Consider the following 27,216-nt stretch of genomic DNA (forward strand, 5'->3'; position numbering starts at 1 on the left):
TGTTGATATTTAGTCAGATCAAGGAATTCTATGTTTGTTAAAGGAATGACTTTGACTTATATTCAAGGTCACAGGGGTCAAATTTGTTTAAAATCTTTAAATGACCTCTTCTGAATAACCATGGGTCCCAGGATGTTGATACTTTGCAAGTTGCATACTGAGATGAAAAGCTATACAATTTGTTCAACATAATGACTTTGTTCGACATTCAAAGTAACAAGGGTGAAATGTTTTAAAATCTTTTAACAGGTTCTTTTGAATGACTTTAATCATAAATACTGATATTTTGACTGTAGCTTTATTTTAGATCACTTTTAAGGTTGCAAGTGTGAGATTTTAACCAGGTGAGCGATGCAGGCCCATTGGGCCTCTTGTTTGTTCAAGTAATTTGATAGTTTGTGTGTTCTAGTAATTTGATAGTTTAAGTGTTTTGGTAATTTGATAGTTTGTGTGTTCTAGTAATTTGATAGTTTGTGTGTTCTAGTCATTTGATAGTTTGTGTTTTCTGGTAATTTGATAGTTTGTGTTTTCTAGTAATTTGATAGTTTGTGTTTTCTAGTAATTTGATAGTTTGTGTTTTCTAGTAATTTGATAGTTTGTGTGTTCTAGTAATTTGACAGTTTGTGTGTTTGATGTGTACCTGATAATTGATGGTAGCAGCTAGGCTGTCCAGAGCTGGGTCAGGCATATTGTCCTCCTCATCATCATCATTCTCTTCTTCCTCACTGTAAAGAAAGCAACACCAATAGTAACTGACTGACCTGGTCTGTTGTAAAATGTGTTCCAAATTAATTGGATGCTCTCATACATTAACTCATTCATCCCTGAAGACACATTTGAACTCTACCAATTCAATGGTTGGAATAGTCCATCATGAAATTTCAGGGGTAAATGAGTCAATTATAACTTGGCTATGTGCTATAGAAGCTGAAGGCTGTCTTATTTATTAGCTATAAGGTCTCTATACGGTATAGAAATAAGATGCTCTCGTTCATTAACTCAGCTTTAGACTTCAGAAACAGGAAGCTCTCATGTAACAGCTTTGCTATGTGCTACAGAAACTGAAGACTATCTCATTTACCCTTGGCCTTCCTCTTCTTGGTCTTTCTTCTTCTTTTTATCCTTCTTTGGTGGTGGTTGGCGCTCTCCTAATAAATTCTTTGGGCATTTGTAGCTCAGGTGTCCTTCCTCCTATATTGAATAGCAGATCATCAAACAGTTTATATCATATAGTGAAGCTATTACAGAGAAATGAAAGGAAACATATAAACCCATCCTGTAGTATATTCATCCAAACTTTTCCACATCTATATCATATACTACCCACAAGCATTCTGCCTATCCCACGCCTTACCAAATACAAATACCACATACCCCACATTCGTAGCAGCGTGACTTGTCTGGGTAATCTTTCCTCTTGATGAACTCAGTTGTGCGGCCATTGTCTTTGGCAATGTTGCAGCGTATTGTACGTCCAAACATGGTTGTGTTGTTTAGAGCGTGACTAGCTTTGTGAGCCGAGTCTCGCTCCACAAACAGGACGAAGGCTACACCTTTACTCCGTCTCGTGACCCGGTCACTCATGATTGTCACCCTGCAAGGTTAAAAAAAAACAGGTTAAACAGAAACAATTATCATTCAATATATGTTCAAATCACCAGTAAAAGTCGATATTATCATAGTAAAGCAAATCATTTCAAAATAATGGGATGAAGAAATGGACATCTAGCAAAAAATGTTCCCTCAACACTAGTGGGATGAGACTTATAAGAAAAATAATAAAGCCAAAAAGGGCATTATTCACACATTGTGGTAGCGATGTATGTATATACTTACTTTGCTATTTTCCCATACTTTTCAAAAATCTTGTGCAGATCATTGTTAGTTAGTGAAAATGGGAGGTTGCTAACATAAATGGTACTCTTGCTTGGAGCTAGTCCTCCACTCATGTCTGACTGTTCTAGTGATCACAGCCTCTCTGTTTTCACTCTTGCTGCATTGATGTATATCCGGTTGGTTACTTAAGGAGGAGAATGAAAATTCTGCAGACTTCAACTGTTCTGTATCAAATAACAATAAAAATACAATGTAAATATTTTTTAATAAAAATACAATGTAAATATTTTTTTCAAAATTAAACAATATTGTATATAGATACATGTACAAATGTTCACATCCCTTACTGCCTATTCTTCAGGGCAAGGTCATCATCCTAGAGGACATGGCTGATTACTGAATAGATCCAAATCTTAACCTGTTAATAATGAAAGTTTATTCAGGATTTCATATACTTTTTTTTATAGTCCAAAATATATTATGTTCTCTTGAAAATTGACAAAAATAGGTGTGGGGGGGCAAAACAAAATTAAAACTAAAGAGGACATTGTTAATTTGGACAAGATTAAATATCAAATGATACATAATGTAACAGAGGTCATCATTTGTTCAATGCCTCCACTAGGAGTCAAACCCAGGACCTCTGGTTTACTAGTCTTATGCTCTACCGAATGAGCTACAGAAAAAATCTCTAGCCGCATTAGAAAGCGGCTAGTATTTTACCAGGGTGACATATACTCCCCCTCCAGGAAACAACTCGTCCCGAGTTCCTACGTGGGCGCCAATGCAACAGATCTACAGGTCATTATTTTTTCAATGCCTCCGCTAGGAGCTTGAACCTGGGACCTCTGGCTTACTTAGTCTTACCTTCTACCGAATGAGCTATAGAGAAATTCTCTCTAGCCCAGTTGGTGGGAAGTGGCTAGTATTTTACCAGGTGGACATATTTCCTCACTTGGAAAAAACTTGTCCCGAGTTTTACAGGGGTCATAGCGATTCCTTTGCAAATATCGCCAAGTATTTTTGTCATATCTCCCGAGTCCCTACGTGGGTGCTAATGTAACAGAGGTCATTATTTTTTTCAATGCCTCCACTAGGAGTCGAACCTGGGACCTCTGGCTTACTAGTCTTACCTTCTACCGAATGAGCTATAGAGAAATTCTCTCTAGCCGATACGGTGGGAAGTGGCTAGTATTTTACCAGGGTGACATATTTCCTCTCTAGAAAAAAACCTGTCCCGAGTTTTACAAGGGTCATAGCGATTCCTTTGCAAATATCAAGAAGTATTTTTGTCACATCTGCCGAATCCCTACGTGTGTAACAGTCAACAGATCGTTCTGAAAAATCATTATGTTTTCAATGCCTTCACTAGCTAGGAGTCGAACCTGACACCCCTGGTTTAGTCTTACGCTCTACCGAATGATCTAACAAGAAATTCTCTATAGACGAGACGGTAGGAAACGGCTAGTATTTTACCAGGGTGACAATAATGTATGTTGAAACTTTTTGCTAGGAACACCCCTACACCGAAAGCCTAATGGACAAGGTTGCATTCTATCCACAGGTGCTAGTATCCGATACATTGTACTTTTATCACCTTTAAATAAAATCAAAAATCATCGCTTGTCATTACTGCCGCCTGCATAAGAGTATGCCGTTGATATATTGACAGACACTATAAACTTACGTGATCCAACAAGAGCGGTTTGTAACAAATAACTGTTGTATAAAAATTCACCTAAAAAGTTAAAAACACCAGAGATATCGCTTCAAATACCTATACAACTAGTCCGAAATAGCGGACCCCTATTGTTACGCATTAAGCTTAAGTCAGTCTTACTTCAGAGTTGAAAATTAAAAACTAGGATCGAATTATAAACATCACCACAGAGGGCCCGCCACAGAGACCAAACCAATCGTTTGTTTACGTTTTTCACGTTGTGCTAAATTACCGGAAGTACAAGAGTAGTCCCCCTTCTTATATATTTTTTAAGGGAGCGCTCATCAAAATTATTTTTTGTAGACAAATATATCAGTCCTTCAGAAGTCTTTTAATATTTTGATAATACAACTTTTCTTCTGGTGTACTAGGATGACCAATACAATTATCTTCCCTAAAATATCATGTTAAATACTGAAGTCAGTGTTAAGTTCGATTTGGGTGTCCGCTTCATTATGCACAAATGAGAAAAAAATATGTTTAATAAAATGTACACTATATTTAATCAATCTACATATATCGTAGGTTATGTTAGAGGGTGTGAACTCGTTGATTTCCTTTGTTTCTCGGCTAAAACCAAAACCTCACCTAAATTCAGCAGTATTCACACACACTCCTATACTTTACACTGAAGTATATACTGTGTAATTTTAATATACCCAATAATAATATATTATTAAATCTTAATAATACCAAAGTGTGAATAAAACTGTAATTGGAAACTCAAAATCAATAAAATCAGGGCAAAGTAAGATAAAGGAAATATTCAGTCACGGAGACAACTGAAAAAGTACAAGGAGAATAAGACCAGATGTTCCGGAAGCACCTGCTGCTTCAGCGACCACACCCGCCATGTAAATCTAGGTTAAATCCAAGTCACGTCCTAATAGCGCGGACCGGGGTTGTGACAACAAAACAGCAATGGACATTTATGAGCTAAATAAAATATATTGACCTTCCTATACCACAAAGAAATAAAATGTTTCCCAATGAGATGATGATGGTGATCATACAACTATTTTGTCTTCATCAACCTGCATAGTCCCTCAGCAGTCGACAACTATCACGAAAATAAAAATAACATTCGGGGAAACCCGGCCTTGAATTTCGAAACAATTGCAGCATGTAATACCGTAGGGGAAGCACATATGTTACTATCAAGAAATGGAAAATTCAAGATAAAAAAATCGAAATCCCCAGGTCATCGAACAGCTTATTATTAAGCCTTCCCGGTTGGTCATATTGTAAGTAAAGATCGAGGGAAGAAGCTGACGTAGAAGAGCCTCGATTTCAAACTCGGGATACTTATAAGCTCATGAATGAATTCAGCCCCATATGAAATCAAACCGACTTATAGAAGGTAGCGCAATTTGTTTCCATTGAAATGTTTTGTCTACCGGAAATCATTGCAATGCAGTTTGAGACCGAATTCAATAAAGCTATTGTCAGCCACCAAGAACTTAATCATTCTCACAACTCCATCCTCAGTATATTTCATATTGGCTTTTTGTCGTACCTTTGACAAAACATACCCCAAAATAGTCAACAACCATATATTTAATCGCCGTTGGCCTTTCTGGGGGNGATAGAAGAAACACTTTTTTAAGAGGGAATGCTGAGATTGATCAAAATATCTTTTGAATTCTTCAAAATACACATTGCATTAATTCCATTTCTGGGGTATACAGCATCACAGTACGACTATCACCATAACTTATAGTGGTACTAAGAATAGTGGTAAGAACTTTAGGTAACAGCTTGCTTGGGTACATATAAGTAGCACAGCCAGCGACAAAGCGTAGTTTATATCGATTCCTGTGAAGTACTGTTTCGGATACGAACGAGGTAGGCCCTTAGACTCCTTACTTATTTAATTCTTTTGAAGAAAAAAATGGGAAATATGGAGAAGGGTTTCCTTGGTTATTAAGCAAGCATAGTTCTTTTCGCAAGCAAGCAATTAAATGTACATTTCTCAACGCTGTTCAACTTGAAGCTTAATAACTGATTTCAAGATTTAAAGGTTAAGCGTGTGAGCGAGTTTTATTTAACATTCACTCGTTTTGAAGGCCTCCTTTATACGTCACGCTCTATTTAGAGCAGTTTTTCCTTCGTTAAAGAATAACATGAAGGAGGGTACGTCTGCTAGGAGTTTTATTTTAGGAAACCATGATACATGATATACTATTTCTCGCTAGGTTCTGAGCCTGCTGTGAAGAGGCAATGTCTTTTCCAAAGCAACGGGATGAAATGGGCAGACAAAGGGAAATAAGTGTACGGGCGGTAAGGAAAATCCTAAGAGACAGATTAGTTGTCTTAGCCGCCGTTTTCTGGGCAGATCTTGATCTGTCTGTTCCCGGCTCAGGCATAGGCCTGTATGGCAATAGGAGATAGCACGCCTACTATTAACACTGCACTAGTGCAATTGAACGTTTTCATGCAAAGTTTAGTGTACATGAATGAGGATAGAAAATTGCAGAATTCGTCCATCTAAGCCAGAAACATGTTGAGAGCGAGTTCTACAATGTCGTTACTAATTCTAAGAAAGGAAATCTGTTATGATTGGCGGTTGATCTTGTTCCAGCTGACAAAGATTCCAAGGCCTTTTTGGAGAACCTTATCAAATAATTCAACAGAATCACCGAAAATCAGATAAAATAATTCTGGTACACTTTACCGCTAACAACATATGTATATTATATTATAATAGCACAATTAGGGGCTCCGAAAATGATTGGCAACAGACGTTTTAGGAGACGAGCACCCATATAAGATATTTGTATAGCAGATTCTAAGCTGTATCATTCACCTTGTCTATTGAAGTATACGGCGTGAACGTCTGTGCCTTGATCCAGGGCTTCGTTCCGGCTTAAAGAAGCTTGGTATAAGATACCCTATCGCTACGTAATCTCTGCTGCTCGTTAACAGGGTCATTTGGTCCACAGTTTCCACAAAAGATATTTTTAGATGAGTGATATTTTGTCGATGTGTGATTCCATGCATCATTCTAGCTCTTTTTTCAAAGCCGTGGTGCGTTTGAATGCTTCAATGATTTTGGTAAATTGTTTTCCCAAAATAGATTTTGGTAAAGTTATTTTGACGACTCCTAATGTTTTGGTTAGCTGTTTCTCAATTCTCAATAATTTTTAGTGTATCTTTTTTAGGCTCGACTGATCTGCTCCTCATTTAAACTATCTTTAGCAACTATGATGATTATATTTTTTTTCTGTAATGACTGTCTCACCTAATTTGGTTCCCGGTGTAGAGTCCTAAAACGCTGGTAATGGTTCCTGTATTTCGATTGCAATTGTCCTACTGAGATGGTTGATCGGCGTTTTGGCGTTCTTCTGGTCGTTTTGTGGTACGATTACCTTTGTCCTTATCTATGGTTTTATTCTTAGATTGAATGTATTTTCGGAATAACTTTGGCTCTGTCCTTTTATGTTTCTGATTTTTGAATTATATTTAATTAAACTCTTCGAAATATTCACCGTAGCAGCTAAGCACCATTGCAATCGCCCAACTATACACTGTAAAACTCCACAGTACGCCCATCGTGAACCCTGCAGATACTTATAGAATATACTTCCCATTCCATTTCCGGATTCATAACGTCAACCTGACATTATTTATGAAGTTTCAGAAACGGTAAAATATCACACGAGTTCGGATACGGCGAATACGAGGGAAGACGACGCTAAAAAATACTCCATAACTTCCGTTACAATTTTACTCTCATATACTTCAAAATAGTCGTGGGAAAGGCTGAATTAAGAAATGCTGATCGTTGGTCTTCAGAATTATAAAGTTTCATAATTTGTTAGCACAGTCTCTCTGTTAATCCTGTATTTTTGAGTGTGAGTGATGCGACAAATTTTGATGAGCTAATGAAGACGGTATACGATTGTTTTGGCGCTTCCCAACATTTCAACATCATGCTTTTTTTTGTGTCTAGGAAAAGTGAGTCAGTTTGGTTATCGGTGAAAAAGATAGATTTCGCAAGAACTCAAGAATTTCTACAAAGCATTATAGATCCTCAACAACATACTCAAGAATTTCTTACACAGTATTATAAAATCTAATTAAGATTAGACTTGTAATTAGATTGTATAATTCTAATTGCAGTATTATATATCCTTTACACCATACTCAAGAATTGCTGACACAGTATTACATATCCTCTACACCATACCAGGGAAAGTTGATTGCGACGGCAAGTCAATGTCCATATTATTAAAAAGCTGTACTATAATTGTTTAGTGAATAAGAACTTTTCCAATGTTTATCCAACGCATTTTGGAAATAGTTCCGATGAGGGGTGCGTCCGATGTAGCACAAAAGGTGGTTTGTCCAAATTGCAGAGTACATTTTATGGCGTGTCTTCCGTCTTCGAGGACCAGACCTGATATTCCTTTTAGTTATGAATGCAGTCTTTGGTTGTCGTTAGGACCTCTGAAATTGACAGAGAAATTCAATTCATACCCTTATTACAGATAGGAGCCAACAATAAACGGTGCTTGAACTACAGAACCGTATTGTGCAGTGTGTACGTAGGCTGCAGTTATATATAGTAAGCGCTCCCCCTATTGCTATATAAACTTTAACTTCAGACTTTTCGTTAGTTTAAATCATGGCAAAAAAAATCAAGAAGTTAATCTAACCCAACGTCCTATGCATCGAACATGGATAATTCTAACATTTCCGTGAAAATACTGAATAAAGCTACTCAGTCATGAAATATATCATTGAAAATAAACGCTTTTCACCTTCGACTGTGAATAATATAGTCTACAGCTTCATCGTGATAACATCTCCGCCTCCATTCCATATCTATGCTGATGGGTTGGCACCCGGATCTATTTTAGTAGTTCAGGAACACCGCAACATAGTTCACAGAATCCAATTCAGATACCAGAATTATTATTAACTAACATCTACATGTCTATTGTAATACCGGATCTGTATACCTGTCTCTCTCTATATATATTATACCACTGGATTATAATTAATGGATTATCTACGGATATATATTGTACCACTGGATTAATGTTACTGATTAATCTATTGATATATATTGTACCCCTGGATAAATGTTACCAGATTAACACATTCAGTCTATGTAACCACTGTAGTCCTGTTACCAGTTATGTATATTGTACCACTGGATTAATGTTACTCTACTGATATGTATTGTACCACTGGAATAATGTAATTGGATTATCTACTGATATGTATTGTACCACTGGATTAATGTAATTGGATTATCTACTGATATGTATTGTACCACTAGAATAATGTTACTGGATAATTTACTGATATATATTGTACCACTAGATTAATGTAACTAGATAATCTACTGATATGTATTGTACCACTGGATTAATGTTACTGGATTATCTACTGATATGTATTGCACCACTGGATTAATGTTACTGGATAATCTACTGATGTATATTGTACCACTGGATTAATGTTACTGGATTATCTACTGATGTGTATTGTACCACTGGATTAATGTTACTGGATTATCTACTGATATGTATTGTACCACTGGATAAATGTAATTGGATTATCTACTGATGTATATTGTACCACTGGATTAATGTAACTGGATAATCTACTGATATATATATTGTACCACTAGATTAATGTTACTGGATAATCTACTGATGTATATTGTACCACTGGATTAATGTTACTGGATAATCTACTGATATGTATTGTACCACTAGATTAATGTTACTGGATAATCTACTAATATATATTGTACCACTAGATTAATGTTACTGGATAATTTACTGATATATATTGTACCACTGGATTATTGTTACTGGATTATCTACTATGCATTGTACAACTGGATTAATGTTACTGGATTATCTACTAATATGTATTGTACCACTGGATTAATGTTACTCGATTATCTACTGATATATATTGTACCACTGGATTAATGTTACTGGATTATCTACTAATAGGTATTGTACCACTGGATTAATGTTACTGGATTATCTACTAATATGTATTGTACCACTGGATTAATGTTACTGGATTATCTACTGATATATATTGTACCACTGGATTAATGTTACTGGATTAACTCATTCAGTCTATTTAAATACTGTATTTCTGTTACCAGTTATGTATGTTAACGTTGTACCACTAGATTAGTGTTACAGGATCACCCACGTTTATTGATTGTACAGGCGGCACGTTGCCGTTTATTCACACATAATGAATGTCGATGTAAAATTGTATAAAGAATGTTACGTGGACTCTCAGTCACACACATTCTGTATAGACCCTTGTCAATGGAATTCAAGGAAATAGCTTTAATAGATCTGATTGATTTGGTCAATAAAACAATAGCAGCCAATCAGGCTCGGCAGTACCGGATATACTCCTTCGATCGTCGGGCCGGACTTGTTTGAAAAGCAGTGACGTATTATCCTTATAGTTTGCTTGCAATATTAGAAATGTTGTTTGTCAATACGCAAGGATCGTAAGATATCGATTTGGCATGCAATATTCTGGTTCCCTTTCGCAGAGAGGCCACCACTACTGTTCAGCGTCCGTGTGTACGGCTGACTGCCCCAACGTGAGGCGTTTCTACGTTGGTCATTGTATGTCCAGTCACGACGGTTGGTGACCGCCCGATACCAGCTGACGAGACCACATCTATCTACATCAGCTAGCTGTAATTACACCCGGAGTCAGCACCCACAGTGCTCCTGTCGCAGACAACAGCGGGTCTTCATCCTTGACGACCAGACACGCAAGCGCGGGCGCCAGTCCTGTTAGCGAGCCATGGTGAACTACACACAACTCCATGTATAGTTAGCATGTATCGGGTTTAATTGATTCCTGATATCTCTTACAGCTGGAGACAACAGGAAAAGGCAGGCGAGCTTGGTACGTGTGTGTGGATGCAATGTCGGCACACCGATAACGACAACAGTGTTTAAACTCTCGGCGACAACATTGGTTCTGCACCAGAGGTAGCACTGGATACTCATCTATATTTCAAAGCCAGTGACAATTTATTTGAAAGCATTCATCAGCCGTGCTCAGCTGGCAGAGCAATGGTGCGTGAGATTAAAAGAGGGCCAAGCTTCACTATGTGTCCCTGACTGTCTGTTTGTCAGAACCGACAACAAACGTGAAACAGAGCCTTGTTCATCCTTGTCTAGTCTCCAACATCTGCACGTCTAGAATATAAAAATCTTTATTTAGTGAATCTAAAGGATATAGCGTGCACAATGAGTATACGGTAAATGCACGTCCGTATTTAAAAGCGTACTTCGAGTGAGCATCCGGGATTTGGACGTCAATGTGGGTTAGTCGGATCAGGAATATAAACAACCTTCTTGTTTAGTGAGACATCGGACAAGAATACGTATACCCTCAGTGCTTAGAGTGACATCAGAAAAGAACTCTGTACGCCTTTGGTATTTATTGCGACGTACGATCATGCATATGTACAACCTTAGTGTTTAGAGGAACAGCATACCTGGAATCCGTACGCCTACAGTGTAATGTGGGACATCCGACAACGAATGTGATCATACCAGGAGTTTGTTGTCGATGGTGTTTAGTGGAGCATCGGACCAGGTATTCGTAAACCCGTAGTGATAAATGGACAGCAGAAGAGACATATGTACGTCCATGTTGTTTAGTAGGATTTCGGATCAGAAATATGTACACCCTTGGTGTTTAAAAGGGCGTCACAACGGGAAACCTTATACCACGTTAATGAATATTGGAGCATCGGTTTCGACACCCTGCCAGTCTTGCTGTTCCACTAATGAAACATAACAACAATGATGGCGCACTGGAGCCCTACCGTGATACACGGGATTTTCCTATTGTATCTTATGCATATTGTCTGTAAGTTTGATTCCACCTAACGTCCCAATGACCTATCAAACACTCACAACACTCTGTCTTAATGACTTATCACTCGTCGTTCAAATAACAATTTAAGTGGACAGCCAGGGATAACGATGACATGTCGGGCTTTTACAACGCAACGTCCAAGACATCAAATGACTTATCACACTGTTTCAAAACGACGTCATAATAACGTATCATATTGTTTCAAACTGATACCATAATGAAGTATCACATTGTTATAAAACGACCTCATAATAAGCATATCACATTATTACAAATGGACGTCACGATGACAAATGAAAATGTTACAACATGACATCACAATGACATATCACAGTTTTAAAGCACGGTTTCATAACTACAAACTACAAACACAACGCCATTATGATAATCACACTGTTTAATATGAAGTCTAAATGTCTCTGTTAGAAACCCAACGTCCTAAAAAGATCTCAATAATATGACATTACAGTGACACGTCACAATGTTACAATTCAACATCATATTGAGATCAAACTATTACAAACCCAAACCAAAGACATATTTTTATCTTTAAAAACCGACATCGTAATTACATCTTTAATTGTAACAACACGTCGTCACAACAACATGATGCCATGTCACAACCCGATGTTACCACGACAGGCCAAACTGGTACACAAAATCATTTAAATGATATTCCAAACATTTAATGACGTCACAATGACATTCCAAAATGTAACTTCAGGTACATGACGCCACAATGACACGTAGAACTGTTACACCCGAATTTCAAATGGCGTGTCAGACCGAAGCATCATGACGTCACAATGACATGTTAAACTGTAACAACCGATGTCAAAATGACATGTTGGACTGTAACAACGTGACGTCACAATATCAAATTTAACTGTAACAACCTACGTCAAAAGTTCATGTCAGACTTAGACAACATGACGTCACAATGACATTTTCAACTGTTACAACTGACGTCAAAATGGCATGTCAGCCTGAAACAGAATGACATCACAATAACATATCAAATTGTAACAACCGACGTCAAAGTGGCATGTCATATTGTAACAACATGACGTCATAATGACATGTTAATCTGTTACAAACGACCTCGAAATGACATGTCAGATTGTTAGAACATGACACCACAATGACATGTTCTCCAAAATAGCATGTCTGACTATAACAACCGACGTCAAAATGGCATATACGACTGTTACAACATGACGTCAAAATGTCATGTTAAACTGTGACAACCGACATGAAAATGGCGTGTCAGACTGTAACAACATGACATCACAATGTGAAGTTAAATTGTTTTAACCGACGTAAAAATGGCAAGTCAGACTTTGACAACACAACGTTATGATAACATGTCAGACTTTGATAACACAACGTTATGATAACATGTCAGACTTTGACGACACAACGTTATGATAGCATGTCATACTTTGACAACACAAAGTTATGATAACAAGTCAGACTTTGACAACACAACGTCATGATAACAAGTCAGACTTTGACAACACAACTTTATGATAACAAGTCAGACTTTGACAACACAACGTCATGATAATATGTCAGACTTTGACAACACAACGTCATAATGGCATGGTAAACTGTTACACCCGACATCAAAATTTCATATCAGACTGAAACAACATGACGTCACAATGTCTTGTCAGATAATAACATGACGTTTCAACGGCATGATAATCTGTTACAACCGACTTCAAAATAGCATGTCAGACTGTAAAAATATCAAGTCATCATTATCATTGCACGTTTGTAGTTAACATCAGGCTACGTGTGTAGTATTAACCCTGGTATAGGTTTATTGACTCACAACCACTGTGAACCAGTACGTGTATGACCCTGAAGGCTATAACGGTATATAATGGGTGTCTTGTATTAAATCAATAGTCGATGAAAACGATAACGACTCAAGTTTCTTGTAAACAAAACTCTGGTGTAAAAATTACAACACAATGGCTGCGGCATGTGGTAAGTTACGCGATCGATAAGTACAACATCCACGGTCGAGCGTGTGTGTACGTGTGACAGTCGTTAGTGTGTGTGTGTGTGACGGTCGTAAGTATGATGTATACGTGTGGAATGTACGTGTAATGGTTGTCAGTGTGATTTGTACGTGTGACGGTTGTCAGTGTGATGTGTATGTGTGACGGTCGTCAGTGTGATGTGTACGTGTGACGGTCGTCAGTGTGATACGTACGTGTGACGATCGTCAATGTGGTGTGTACGTGTAACGGTTGTCAGTGTGATGTGTACGTGTGACGGTCGTCAGTGTGATATGTACCTGTGACGGTCGTCAATGTGGTGTGTATGTGTGACGGTCGTCAGTGTGTCGTGTATCTGTGACGGTCGTCAGTGTGATGTGTATGTGTGACGGTCGTCAGTGTGTCGTGTACCTGTGACGGTTGTCAGTGTGTCGTGTACGTGTGACGGTCGTCAGTGTGATGTGTATGTGTGACGGTCGCCAGTGTGATGTGTACGTGTGACGGTCGTCAGTGTGATACGTACGTGTGACGATCGTCAATGTGGTGTGTATGTGTAACGGTTGTCAGTGTGATGTGTACGTGTGACGGTTGTCAGTGTGATGTGTACGTGTGACGGTCGTCAGTGTGATGTGTACGTGTGACGGACTGCAGTGTTTCGTGTACGTGACGGTGTGACGGTCGTCAATGTGGTGTGTATATGTGACGGTCGTCAGTGTGATATATATGTGTGACGGTCGTCAGTGGGATGTGTATGTGTGACGGTCGCCAGTGTGATATGTATGTGTGACGGTCGTCAACGTGATGTGTACGTGTGCTGGTTGTCAGTGTGATGTGTAGGTTGGACGGTTGTCAGTGTGATGTGTACGTGTTACAGTCGTCAGTGTGATGTGTATTTGTGACGGTCGTTAGTGTGATGTGTATGTGTGACTGTTGTCAGTGTGATTTGTATGTGTGACGGTCGCCAGTGTGATGTGTCCGTGTGACGGTCGTCAATGTGATTTGTATGTGTCACGGTTGTCAGTGTGATGTGTATCTGTGACGGTCGTCAGTGAGATATGTATGTGTGACGGTCGTCAGGGTGATATGTATGTGTGACGGTCGTCAGGGTGATGTGTATGTGTGACGGTCGTCAACGTGATGTGTACGTGTGCTGGTTGTCAGTGTGATGTGTAGGTTGGACGGTTGTCAGTGTGATGTGTATCTGTGACGGTCGTCAGTGTGATGTGAATGTGTGACGGTCGTCAATGTGCTGTGTACGTGTGATGGTCGTCAGTGTGATTGTATGTGTGACGGTCGTCAGTGTTATGTGTATGTGTGACGGTCGTTACTGTGATTTGTATGTGTGACGGTCGTCGGTGTGATGTGTATGTGTGACGGTCGTCAGTGTGATGTGTACGTGTGACAGTCGTCAGTGTGATGTGTACTCGTGACAGTCGTCAGTGTGATGTGTATGTGTGACGGTCGTCAGTGTGGTGTGTATGTGTGACGGTCGTCAGTGTGATGTGTAAGTGTGACGGTCGTCAGTGTGATGTGTATGTGTAACGGTTGTCAGTGTGATATGTATGTGTGACGGTCGCCAGTGTGATGTGTATGTGTGACGGTCGTCAGTGGGATATGTATGTGTGACGGTCGCCAGTGTGATGTGTACGTGTGACGAGTGTGATGTGTATGTGTGACGGTCGTCAGTGTGATATGTACGTGTGACGGTCGTCGGTGTGATTTGTTTGTGTAACGGTTGTCAGTGTGATGTGTATGTGTGACGGTCGTCAGTGTGATGTGTATGTGTGACGGTCGTCAGTGTGATATGTACGTGTGACGGTCGTCAGTGTGATTTGTTTGTGTAACGGTTGTCAGTGTGATATGTATGTGTGACGGTCGCCAGTGTGATGTGTACGTGTGACGGTCGTCAGTGTGTCGTGTACGTGTGACGGACGGCAGTGTTTCGTGTGATATGTACCTGTGACGGTCGTCAGTGTGACTGACGACCGTCACAGGTACATATAAAACTCCTTCTTTTACCCTGAACCATGAACACTTCAGTTTAGGTTAAAATATAGCCAAACTTTTACAAATTATAAGATCCCTGTGTTGATAGGTAGTGTTTTTAAAGATATTTGGTATATAAGGTATATTTGGGTATGTATCTGGTGTTTCCAACAATAATCTATTTAAGTAAGGTTTGTTCCCATCCCGCTGAAGTTATATAACGGGTATTCCTTACTCTAACAATGTTAGAGATTTTACACGGCGAGAAACTTTTGACAGGCGCCATTTTCCCAAAGCTGACGATCACATTTTCAAAGTTCAGATTTAGAAAAAGTATGGCGTGTTAACATACATTTAAATGTTCAACAGGGTTCAATAAATATTCCTTTCCATAAATCTATGATTAAATAAGAGGAATTTCGTGTCAAAGACATAAATAATTAGTTTTTCCTCTTTCGATGTGAGCTCGAAGTGAAGCAGACAGCATTGGTCGTGATTTCTTGGTTTATACAAAAATGAATTACATGCAATGTTCTACAAACGGATTACAAACAAACTCTGTATCATTTCGTTCCGTTTGAAACCCTCTCTGATATTTTGTATCAACTCAAGAAGCTATGTTGTAAAAGTAGGTCAGAGAAGTGATACAACGACATGGACATGCATTTTGAGTGTTCTATTCCGTAATATACTATTTATTTGTGTCTGTGGCATACATATGGGATAAATACTATATGAACTATGAGTAGACATCGTTGTCATAAACTGTGAACCACTAAAGTGAGTTTTTCAAGCCGATTTTGTTCCGCCCGGATTTCGGGTGGAATCTGCATCAAATAATTAGTGCTTCGGAGGTCGCAGTCGGCAAAATCATATCCGATAGAAAAAGGCCGATCAGCGGCCTCTTATGTTATAGGAGTAGGGTATTCCTGTACTTCAGGTTGAAAGTATATTGATATGTATGTAAAAGTAACGGGTGTGCAATTGGCTCTGGGAGTCCTGATACTGCACACTCTACGTACGTGTTTACTTGTATGTTACAGCTGCTGAGATCGACTGTTACGTATGTGACTCCAAGAACAACACAGACCCACACTGTGGGGACCCGTTCCATCCGCTCTACGGCAAGCTTGTTACCAACTGTCGCCAAGGGCGTGACGGGAGAAGCGGATTTTTCCCCGCGCGCTACTGTACAAAGATCAGCGGTGTCAGCAGTACGTATTATTAAAAAATACAATAGGTTATCGAAAAAGCACGTTTTAAAAACTGTACGTTGAGATTTAATATTTACTTTCCTGTGATATGATATATCTGCAGCCTTACTCTTGGTCAGTTTTGATATCAGTTTTAAACAATATAAACTTCAATTGGGTTTGACGCCCATGAATAGGTCATTCATGATAGAGGTGTGACTTGTTCTGAAAAAAATGACGAGAATGTTCCTCCAATTAGCTCTGAATATGCATATTGTTTCATTTGTATGAAACATTTCAGCCATTTAGATTAAAATTGTATTTCAGAAACCAATGGTTGTCAAATAAAGTGTCTTTAGTGTGTTCAGTTATTTTGCTCTAAGTCGATCCTTTTGTCCAAATATTTTCAGAATTGGAAAAGTTCGAAAGGCCTGATTACCAAACAATTGTCCGATACTTTTAAATATCATCCCCAACCTTGAGTTATTTTATGTTATTTGAAATATCTATTATCATTGAAAATAATTAAATATCCTTATTTTATTTCATGTAATGTTTCAGGACTTTGATAAACAATATCATGAATAACAGAGATTTACATTTATATAATGACTTTCTCTATAATATGTTTGAACAAAACTATATTTCAACGAAACTGTGATGTGCTAAATTGCATACCGATTCATACAGCACAACCAGTGAAATTGTTATGCGTGACGTTTCAATATGTACTCTGTCATCTTCATCAGACGAATGGCCAGCTAAACGTATGTACCCTATGGTGTAACAAGTGAACGAAGTGGCAATGCAATTGCCATCGATCCGGCTACTCTTTAAGTGTATATAAATCTAGTTGATAGTTATAAAGGAACGAGTTGACAATCAAATCTATACAGGTTTATTTGGTTTAATACATGTCAGAGATCTAATATGAACCCCCTCATCTCTATTCAGACACATGTGTTCGTTTCGATGTTGTCGTCATACGATACAATATCATCAACATCTTTACTGTTACTTATTGCATACGTATTACTTATTGATCGAAACGAGCCCCTGTGATTCAGACGTGCCCACTGCGGCGTATCCAGATGACATAATTTATCTGCCGCTTGAACAGGTTACTCTCTCTGTCCAACACTTTGGAGTTACATGGTATCCCAGTCAGTCACATGATTTAGCTGTGTGGCATGATATGCGATTGCCGATTTCTTGATGTTGACTTCGTATGCTTCATCTCTGATCAGGTCAATTACTTTCCTTTTTTGGTTTCAGTACATCAAGTAGTATCCTAAATCGCATTCCTGCTTCTCCAATATTCGACGTGTCGCAATTCTAACATCTGATTTTGTACACATATTCTACGATGTTTCCCCTAGGTGTTGTATCCTTAGGGTGTACTAGGAATTTTTACAAAGCGTTTTGTGGGGCTTCGTGACTGATGCAATTCCATAGCAGCTATGTAACCTCTGGACAGTTTCGGATATTCTCTTTAAATCCGGGTTTGGTTTGATAAATAGTATTCTTAACCGCTAAGGTCAATAAGAACGTGGCTCCAAATGTGAAATGTATGCGTGCATGTGTGTATGCTACTGGAGACAGGGAATGTTGGTAAATTTGCCTTCTTGTGATAGCGCGGATATGATGGCGACTTTAGCGTCCTGCCTGAAATACCATCCCGAAGGCCTTCAACACAGTGTTCCACCAAGTCACCTTATACATACAACGGGTAAACCAGATGTTGTGATAACCCTAAATACCGATCGTTAAGCAGAGAATAACAATTACCCTTTTTAAGGATTTTGTATGTCCCAGCCTGGGGACGGAACCCATTGCCTTCCGCACATGGGCGACTGCTCAACACTAAAGCCATAATTAAGGTATTGTTTATATGAAAGATGGCCATCTAACCTTTCGTTTTTGTTCTTCTTCCCCATACTTTGAAACTGTTTATACCATTGGAGTGCCCATTCCGGATATGTTTATTCTGCTCTTGCATATTTTTTGTTGTCCCTGACAATCGCATCATATTTGTTGAGCAATGTTTGTAATACGCCAAATTTCAAATGCAAAAGATTGTGATATTTGAAGTTAATATATTGGTCCGTATAGGTTTTTCTATAGAACAATATACAATGTATTCATGGTTCCGTCATCTTTCTCTTCAAGTGTCAAGAAACGGCATCGTGTCATTGCTTTCTTCCTCGCATGTGAGTCTGAATCCGTTTGTGGACTCTGCGATGATATGGTTGGTAAAATCCTTCTGTGACCCTTTCTAGATTATCTCTAGTACTAGTATGTTCGTCAACGTATCATAAGATTAGATTGCACTTTATTGGTTCAATGCTATGTATCGTTGTTCCAGATGTTCCATGAAAAAATGGCCTCAATGGTTAACACTAGATTTTAGATAGCAGTGCCGAAGCGTTGCTCTGATATGATATCTCTGAAACTGCTGAAATATGTTGATGTCGGCACTCATTCCAACAAATGTATGGTGGCCTGGATCTGGAGACTTTTGGTTTTAAGCCAGGATCTGTCTAACTACCAGCGGAACTCGAAAGATTGTAATTGCATCGTCGCTCTACATTGTATTGTTTATGAGAATAAAACAATTGTCATTGTCATTGTCGGTTAAAAGAGAGAGACAACATCAAGGGAAATGAATTCCTCGTCTTCCTAGACCATGGTGGTGATAATGGTTTCCAATAGATGCTTCCAGTTCTGGACGTGATGTTCCAATTTACCAACTAGCTGTCCCAGAATGTCCATTTGAGACCTGGAAGCAAAGTACCAATGGAGCCAGTATAATCTACAATTGGTTCCAGAAGGTTACCTTTTGTGGGGATCTTTGGTGTAGGGGTGCTCCCTGTAACTGGACACAAAAGACTTAAAGACACCTGCACATGTGACCAGGTATTTAACAAAGCATAGTCATGGAGTCGACTTCTTGATTGGATCGTCAGTTCGTCCATTTTTAACGACCAAACGTAGATACAAACACACAGAGAAAAAATAAAGGCATGGTCACTATCCCTTACATAAAAGGGGTGTCTGAAGCACTTTCAAGAGTGTTGCGTAAGTAAACATCACATGAGCAAGCCCATGCGACCACACAACACCATCAAGCTAGTTTATCCGAAAGACAAAGTGCCGATGGAAGACAAAACATGAGTTCTTTTCCAAATTCCATGTACTAGCTGATATTTTGGATATGCCTAAAAGAACATCAGAAAGACGTTGAAGCCACGAAACAGCAAGTCTTCACTAGAAATACAAGGAAGGCATCGGAGAAACAATACAATAAATCAGATGAATCGTATTCCGAATCCTATTCCTAATCTTATTCCAAGTGTATATATGCTTATATCGTAGTCGAATTGACTGAGATTGTATTGCCAACTCGTATACATTTTTACAACTCAGTGTACATGCGCTTTCACCGGTCATTTGTCCTTTACATGTTGTGCTCGTCATCATAACGTCATACATTAGAATTTCACCGGTTTTGCTTTATTGATTTGCAGAATCAGTCTTGAAGAGTATTTATACTTACATCTTTTAGCGCATACTAATTGTCACTAATAATATGTTTTGATTGGTTGCAGTGACGGATAACACAGTGACCGTGATACGATCATGTGCAATCGAGAGTTTGGAGAACATGTGCGGTATGTTTGACCTAGAGGGCGAGCGTTACACCGGATGTGTGTTGACGTGTGAAAGTGACGCTTGTAATGGAGCTGAGGAAACGGGGATGAGATGGGGGCATGGCTTTCTGGAAACTGCAGTCCTTGTGACACTGAATACCCTCTACTTGTTATGATAGAAAAACAATCTTTGTTAGAAAGAACAAGAGCTGGAGTATGTTTTCTGTACCATTTAATACTGTCATATCTAACGAAGAGCAACATTAGCTTTTTTTTAAGATGGTGGTACTTATAATCAACGAATTTAAATCTCGGTTACACTATGTGCTACGCAATTTCTGATAAAAGAATTCTGGAATATGGAATGAAGAATACATTTATCTTCTTGTTAAATAGATGAAGAGTAGGCATCACAAAAAACATTGTCAACCGCACTGTTGAATACAATCTAAAGAAATACCACACACAATTATTCAGTGCGTCGTCGACTGTGGTGATTAACACAGACGTACGTGAGGAGCTTTACAGATTGTTTTAGACATCTTCGTCTGTTATTGTGAAGAACGAGGAATCTTTAGATGCTGCCGTGTACTTGTTTGTACATTGTTGAACAGTTTATGAGAACCTTACACAGTTAAGACTAGATCGTCTGTGGGTGTGTACACCGAGGTTCAATTTTCTGGAACGAATTGAAACGTTGTCGTCTGTGGATTTAAACACTGAGGTACAATCTAAAAGAATATATACAATATTTTGCACACCATCCTTTTGGCTGGTCCAGTAATTCACTTTAGTTATGCACATTACTTTGGTCACATTTTGTTGTTTCCTGCTGTTTAGGGCATTGTAAACACATGATGTTGAAGGTTCCGTGTGGTTACATGATGTTGTTGAGTCTCATGTTGAAGGCATTGTGGTAACATAACGTTGTTAAGAGATGATAGAGAACACTATTTCTCTCGTGTCACACGCCACCAATGAGCAGCATCTCTCCCAGAAGAACGTAGCGGTAGGTAAAGATTAAACCCGATATTAAACATTACGATTCCCCTAAACAATGTAAAGTGTTAAAAGTAGAATGTTTTATTTTCAAGAGGAGTGAAAGTGGCCACATTTGGCACATGTAGAAGTTGGGCACCAGGACAACACTGGTACACATCGTTTGGTTATTTACATATAGACTACACGCCATCATGTCTTTAAAAGTATGTCTCCTTCTCATGTCATTTCTGTAGGTGTTTTTTTTCATGGGAATCCTTGCCATAATTTTGAAAATATCCTAGCTGTTACTACGAGATACCGTGTGATCTCAATTAAAGTGGTGAAAATCCAAAGGAACTGCATATGACCATGATTCAAATATATGTATCCTAAGTCCCTCTCGAAGTCATCAGACCCATTTAAAATGTAGAACACGTGACGACTCTCAGACACCGTCTGTAATCTTTCAATAAATGCAGGTCATGATATAATTATGTATTCTTTTTACCTTTCATCTAGGTTGCTTTTTAGATGAGTAAGGGACATCTTAGTTCAAAACCTATAAATAATACGTACCCGTCCTTATTTCCTGTGATCGATATAAATGATATGTAGTCGCACCCTTTGCTTACTGATTTTGACGACTTCACTGATATGTAGGCCCGCCTCTTTATTCCTGTTATCTATTTTGTTGATGTGTAGCTACGCCCGTAACTCTATATTTCGCTGTAAAGCCACACCCTTTAACCCAATTTTGACTCCGATGATGTGTAGCCACACTCTTAACTCACTGAAGTTTGCTCCAAAGAAGTGAAGACTCGTCCTTTACTTCCTGTTATCTTCTTGACCTTCACTCCAGTGCTGTGTAGCCACGCCTTTTTTTCTTTGACTCACGTGAGCTCTGCCCTTCCCTCCATGTCATCAATCCCACTGCTGTGTAACCTCACCCTTAACTCGTTGTCATCAACCCAACTGCTGTATAGCCTAGCTTGCTCTGTATTCCCATTTATATAGAGTCTTTTTTTTTTTTTGTAGCTTCGTCTTTACTCCCTATTTTTTGTCTATTAAAATTTTACATAACATCTCTTTCTCGGTGTAACATGATGTCACAACACCTTGTTAGATATTGTAAGTAGTGCGAAAACATGATAACCTTAAAAGTATTCGCGGCAAAACCTTGTTTCTTAATCATTACTGCGAGAACATTTGATAAGCTTGTAGTTTTTATTACTGCGAGAACACATGATAAGCTCGAAATTATTCGCGGCAAAACCTTGTTTCTTAATCATTACTGCGAGATCATTTGATAACCTTAAGCATGTAGTTATTATTACTGCGAGAACACATGATAAGCTCGAAATTATTCGCGGCAAAACCTTGTTTCTTAATCATTACTGCGATAACATTTGATAACCTTAAGCTTGTAGTTATTATTACTGCGAGAACACATGATAAGCTCGAAATTACTCGCGGCAAAACCTTGTTTCTTAATCATTACTGCGATAACATTTGATAACCTTAAGCTTGTAGTTATTATTACTACGAGAACACATGATAAGCTTGAAATTATTCGCGGCAAAACCTTGTTTCTTAATCATTACTGCGATAACATTTGATAACCTTAAGCTTGTAGTTATTATAACTGCGAGAACACATGATAAGCATGAAATTATTCGCGACAAAACCTTGTTTCTTAATCATTACTGCGAGAACATTTGATAACCTTAAGCTTGTAGTTATTATTACTACGAGAACACATGATAAGCTTAAAATTATTCGCGGCAAAACCTTGTTTCTTAATCATTACTGCGTGAACATTTAATAACTTTAAGCTTGTAGTTATTATTACTGCGAGAACACATGATAAGCTTGAAATTATTCGCGACAAAACCTTGCTTCTTAATAATAACTGCGAGAACATTTGATAACCTTAAGCTTGTAGTTATTATAACTGCGAGAACACATGATAAGCATGAAATTATTCGCGACAAAACCTTGTTTCTTAATCATTACTGCGAGAACATTTAATAACTTTAAGCTTGTAGTTATTATTACTGCGAGAACACATGATAAGCTTGAAATTATTCGCGACAAAACCTTGTTTCTTAATCATTACTGCGAGAACATTTAATAACTTTAAGCTTGTAGTTATTATTTCTGCGAGAACACATGATAAGCATGAAATTATTCGCGACAAACCCTTGTTTCTTAATAATAACTGCGAGAACATTTGATAACCTTGTAAGTATTTGCTATAGAGCCTTGTTTCTTGGTAAGTACTGTGTGAACACATGATAACCTTGTAATTTATTTGCGACATGTACTTTCGTTATTACTCGCGACAACACATTGTAATATTGTTGTTATTCGCGACAGTACCGTGTAATCTGGTAATTTCTCGCAACAATAACTTTTTATATTGTAATTACTTAAAACAACCTTATAATTACTAGCAACACCACCTGTTAACTTTGTAAATACTTGCCACAACACTATCTACCTTTGTAATTAGTAACTACTTCCGAGAACACGATGTAACCTAGGTGTGCACTTCACAATACCCTGTAACCTCTATACTAACTCGCAACACCAGCGTGTAGCATTGACTTACTCGTCGCAACGTCTTCAACTTGTGTATTTAGTCGCGAAATTAATGTGAGTAGGAGTACAACGAGGAAATGTTGAGTGAGGGAAGGATCACGTAAAGTCCATTAAAAACCAGGCTGCTGATTACAGTTATAGTTCAGTTGTTGACGATGTTTGTTTTGTTGGTAACTGACTAAGACTTTAACTAATGAACTTTTGTCAATAGTCTCTGGTCGGTTTCCCGGCCTTATTTGTTGTTTTGTTTTATGGGATAGGTTTCATGCACTTGTTTGTTCCAACGAAATATATGTGCACATACAATGTGATAAGCGTCATTTTGTGATAAGATTCACGTTCGTAGCCTCATCCTAGTTGTGAGCGTGCTAAATACGTAACATAATATTTATCATCAACCCATCCATTTTTTACTCTCTCTGTTTTTAATCTTATCTTGATACTCTCCCTCGTTTTCTGTACACTGCCTTTGTTTGACATGACGTCATTATAAGGTCGTAGTTTAGTTTAAACATGTTGTATTGCCAAAAAGGAATGCACAAGTTACATGAACATTATTAACATTATTAAAGATAAATAAGATTACTTATTCATTGCAGTTTATATAATGTACATCATCAATACTCAACATATAATGCATACATTCATTCTTACTTTTTTGTACAAATTATAGTAGATTTTAAAATTTGTCATGAAAATGGAGCCATCAAGCACAGCCAGCGGAGTGATATCCTGGCACTATTCCATACTTTCAGCAGATCAACAGTTCGTCACGTCCCGTGCTTAGTGGCTTTCTCCTTTTCATTCCATCCTTTCTCGAAAATTCGTTTCCACTGAATGGCCCAACACATGCCTATATTACATACATTATATACAACAGTAAGTGGAACTATTTACAGAAACATTCAAGCACGCACACACTCCTTGCATTCACGCTCTCGTCCACTTAAAAGAAAGTTAAACATAACAGAGGATTACTTAAATAATAAGGAACACACAAGTGCACGTTTTGCCATGTAATACGGACACAAGCTAAGAAATGAATATGAAAGATAATGACTGCTGGAGAGGAGACACAAGAACGTGACCATATCAAAACCTGCGAGTACTCGATACATACTGTTGGACATATATAAAAAAAAATATTTTCCTCCCTCGAATAATCTTCATGGTCATATAATAATTTCTTCAAGCTTAGAGATAAGTATTTATGAAGGTTTCTTATCATTTGATCAATCTTTGATCAGTATATCTACTGCATGCAAAAAGAAATGATGAGCATTTTAATTAGGATATCCACAGGTACAAATAGGAGAGTTGATTATAAAGAGATCATCATTTAAAGGGCTGCATTTATGACGGAGTTTGGTTAGTAAAATATTTAACTTACGGTCACCGGCTAAATAAAAAACATGCACTTTAAATGTTTCATTTGGTTTTTTGAGGCAGTTTGTTAAGCTCTTAAAAGAATGTGCAGTTTTAATATTAGTGTCAAGCTCATTTCATAATCTTAAAAGTAGAAGGTATAAATGAGTTAAGTGCAGATTATAAACGGAAATTAGGAATGGAATAGTTCTCAGAGTTTCTCAAATTATAAGGAGTTAAAGTAGATACTAGTGGCGGGAGAAGGTCAGTTAGGGAAGAGGGAGTCATATTGTTGTGAATTTTATAGAAAAGGCCGTAATGCCGTACTTGTTATCTGTACACTGCCTTTATTTGACTTGACGTCATTATAAGGCCGTAATGACGTACTTGTTATCTGTGGTAGATGGCTGCCTATCGTCTGTAGGCTATCAATGACGTCATCACTACGTTCTCCTGCTATAAATATTTAGAAAAACTTAGACACTACACAACGTACAATGTTTTGCTTTGTTGATATATTTCCTCGTTTAAGTTACAATTGTTTCATGCTAATGCAAAATCGATGAGTCTGTTTGAAAATAAAACCAATGCGAACCAATGCAAAAAGGTATAACTTGTTTTCTTTATTACCTTTTCCAACACTGTAGCCGACGAATGTTTTACCTGTTTGTCGGTTATTAGAGAGCCCGAATGGCGACGAATGTCTTTTGTGTAGACTGGAAGCTTCTGATGTCCCCGATCATTGTAACGTGAGTGGCACACTTAACATGCACAATGACGCAGTTTGACGATTATCCAATATTCCGGAGATTCTTTTTAATTGCTACCAACTCCTTGTGAGAGCAGATGATTCTTTAATTATTACGATGTGTGGATTATGCTGTGTGTTATCAGCGGTTGATAAATCGCGGCTTTGTAATACTTACCTCCTACAGTTTGTTAGATAAAAATAATCTGTGGTATTGCTTGCTAAGACGAAGCACGTCACAGTGACAGAAATACTGATGGAACCGCTAGCAATCCCCGGGGTATTAGTACGCACGCGAGAAGCTGGCTGTAATTTTCCGTGCTGATCAATGCGGATATTGGCTGTGCAGGTGTGTGAACTCTCGCTTGACCTTCGTACAATAGGATGGTTCGAGTGACAATTAGCCTTTCATCCTGATAAATGTAGTAATGTTTTATTTAATGTAGCAAAAAAGTATCAAATTACAAATACAAACTGCATTAGAAAAAATTAAAACATCTTCCAAAATCACAATATCCAATTATCAAAGCCTTCAAAAGACTACAAAAAATAACATGAACCGATGAAATATCAAGAAAAAAGGTATGAATACCACCAAATGGGGATTCTGTTTCCGCACCACAGGTGGAAGTTGATAGTATGTACATTTTCTAATGTGACCAACAAAGTCCTTATATTTCATTGACTTGTTCAACCATGTATTGTCAACAATACAAGCTTCCATAACTGTCTTCAAGATTTCCAGAATAAACATACCCAACATTTATTAGTCACGAGATAAGAACCAGTACGTCCTTGAACCTGCTTTCCTTGATATGCACAATTAAAATAAGGTCAAGCAAAACGAATGCTTTCAAAACCACGTGAATTGATCTTGGATAAGCAATGCGGTGTTACACTCTACTGATTGCAGTATGTCTTATTAAAAACAAAATGGCAGCTGAAGAACCGTAGGCGCATCTTCGCGCGGTCACTCTACATGGTATTCATATGACGTCACACACACACACACTGTCACTTGATCGTTGCTAGGGCGTTGGGAAGCACCCTTCCATTGTGACAGTGTGAAATGAACAATTTGTCTCGACCACATTACAGGGTTTTTACCACTACAGGTATGATAATAGAAAATAATAACTGGAAATTTTAAGGAAAGAATTATTCTTGTTTTGCCTTTTTAAATTTAGTTATCTGAAGCAGAATTAAAAAAAATGTAAAACAGTCCGCGATAGAT

General features: G+C 38.1%; 2 protein-coding genes across 4 annotated transcripts in view; one reads left to right on the top strand and one right to left on the bottom strand.

Moving 5' to 3' along the window:
* The window catches only part of LOC110448831 (zinc finger CCHC-type and RNA-binding motif-containing protein 1-like), a 6,848-nt gene extending 3,054 nt beyond the window's left edge, over positions 1-3,794 (bottom strand). The window contains exons 1-5 of one of the 2 annotated variants that reach the window (XM_021495285.1): positions 3,677-3,794; positions 1,837-2,060; positions 1,375-1,594; positions 1,082-1,191; positions 641-725 (exon numbers count right to left, since the gene is read on the bottom strand). In XM_021495285.1, the coding sequence (XP_021350960.1) occupies positions 641-725; positions 1,082-1,191; positions 1,375-1,594; positions 1,837-1,949 (528 nt within the window). In that variant the 5' untranslated portion in view covers positions 1,950-2,060; positions 3,677-3,794. Of the gene's footprint in view, positions 1-640; positions 726-1,081; positions 1,192-1,374; positions 1,595-1,836; positions 2,061-3,523; positions 3,638-3,676 lie in introns of those variants that run through there. The other variant, XM_021495286.1, reaches the window with a different exon arrangement.
* A 6,190-nt stretch (positions 3,795-9,984) lies between these two features.
* Positions 9,985-25,825, top strand: LOC110448832. 2 transcript variants are annotated; one of them, XR_002462786.1, is made up of 3 exons: positions 9,985-11,440; positions 16,488-16,658; positions 20,246-25,825. XR_002462786.1 is itself a non-coding variant. In XM_021495287.1 (3 exons), exons 1-3 carry the CDS (start codon positions 13,429-13,431, stop codon positions 20,461-20,463), a joined length of 405 nt encoding a protein of 134 aa, XP_021350962.1. In that variant the 5' UTR covers positions 13,375-13,428; the 3' UTR covers positions 20,464-25,825. The 2 variants fall into 2 exon arrangements, 1 of the variants encoding a protein (XP_021350962.1); XM_021495287.1 differs by lacking the exon at positions 9,985-11,440 and adding an exon at positions 13,375-13,444.
* Positions 25,826-27,216: the final 1,391 nt, after the last annotated feature.

The sequence above is a fragment of the Mizuhopecten yessoensis genome, unplaced genomic scaffold (assembly GCF_002113885.1).
Source record: "Mizuhopecten yessoensis strain PY_sf001 unplaced genomic scaffold, ASM211388v2 scaffold4359, whole genome shotgun sequence".
Classification (NCBI taxonomy): Eukaryota; Metazoa; Mollusca; class Bivalvia; order Pectinida; family Pectinidae; genus Mizuhopecten; species Mizuhopecten yessoensis.

What these genes read in the sequence shown, in the direction of transcription:
- LOC110448832 (XM_021495287.1), top strand. An exon ending in AAAGATCAGCGGTGTCAGCA is followed by an intron (nt 16,659 to 20,245) that starts GTACGTATTATT and finishes GATTGGTTGCAG; the next exon opens with TGACGGATAACACAGTGACC.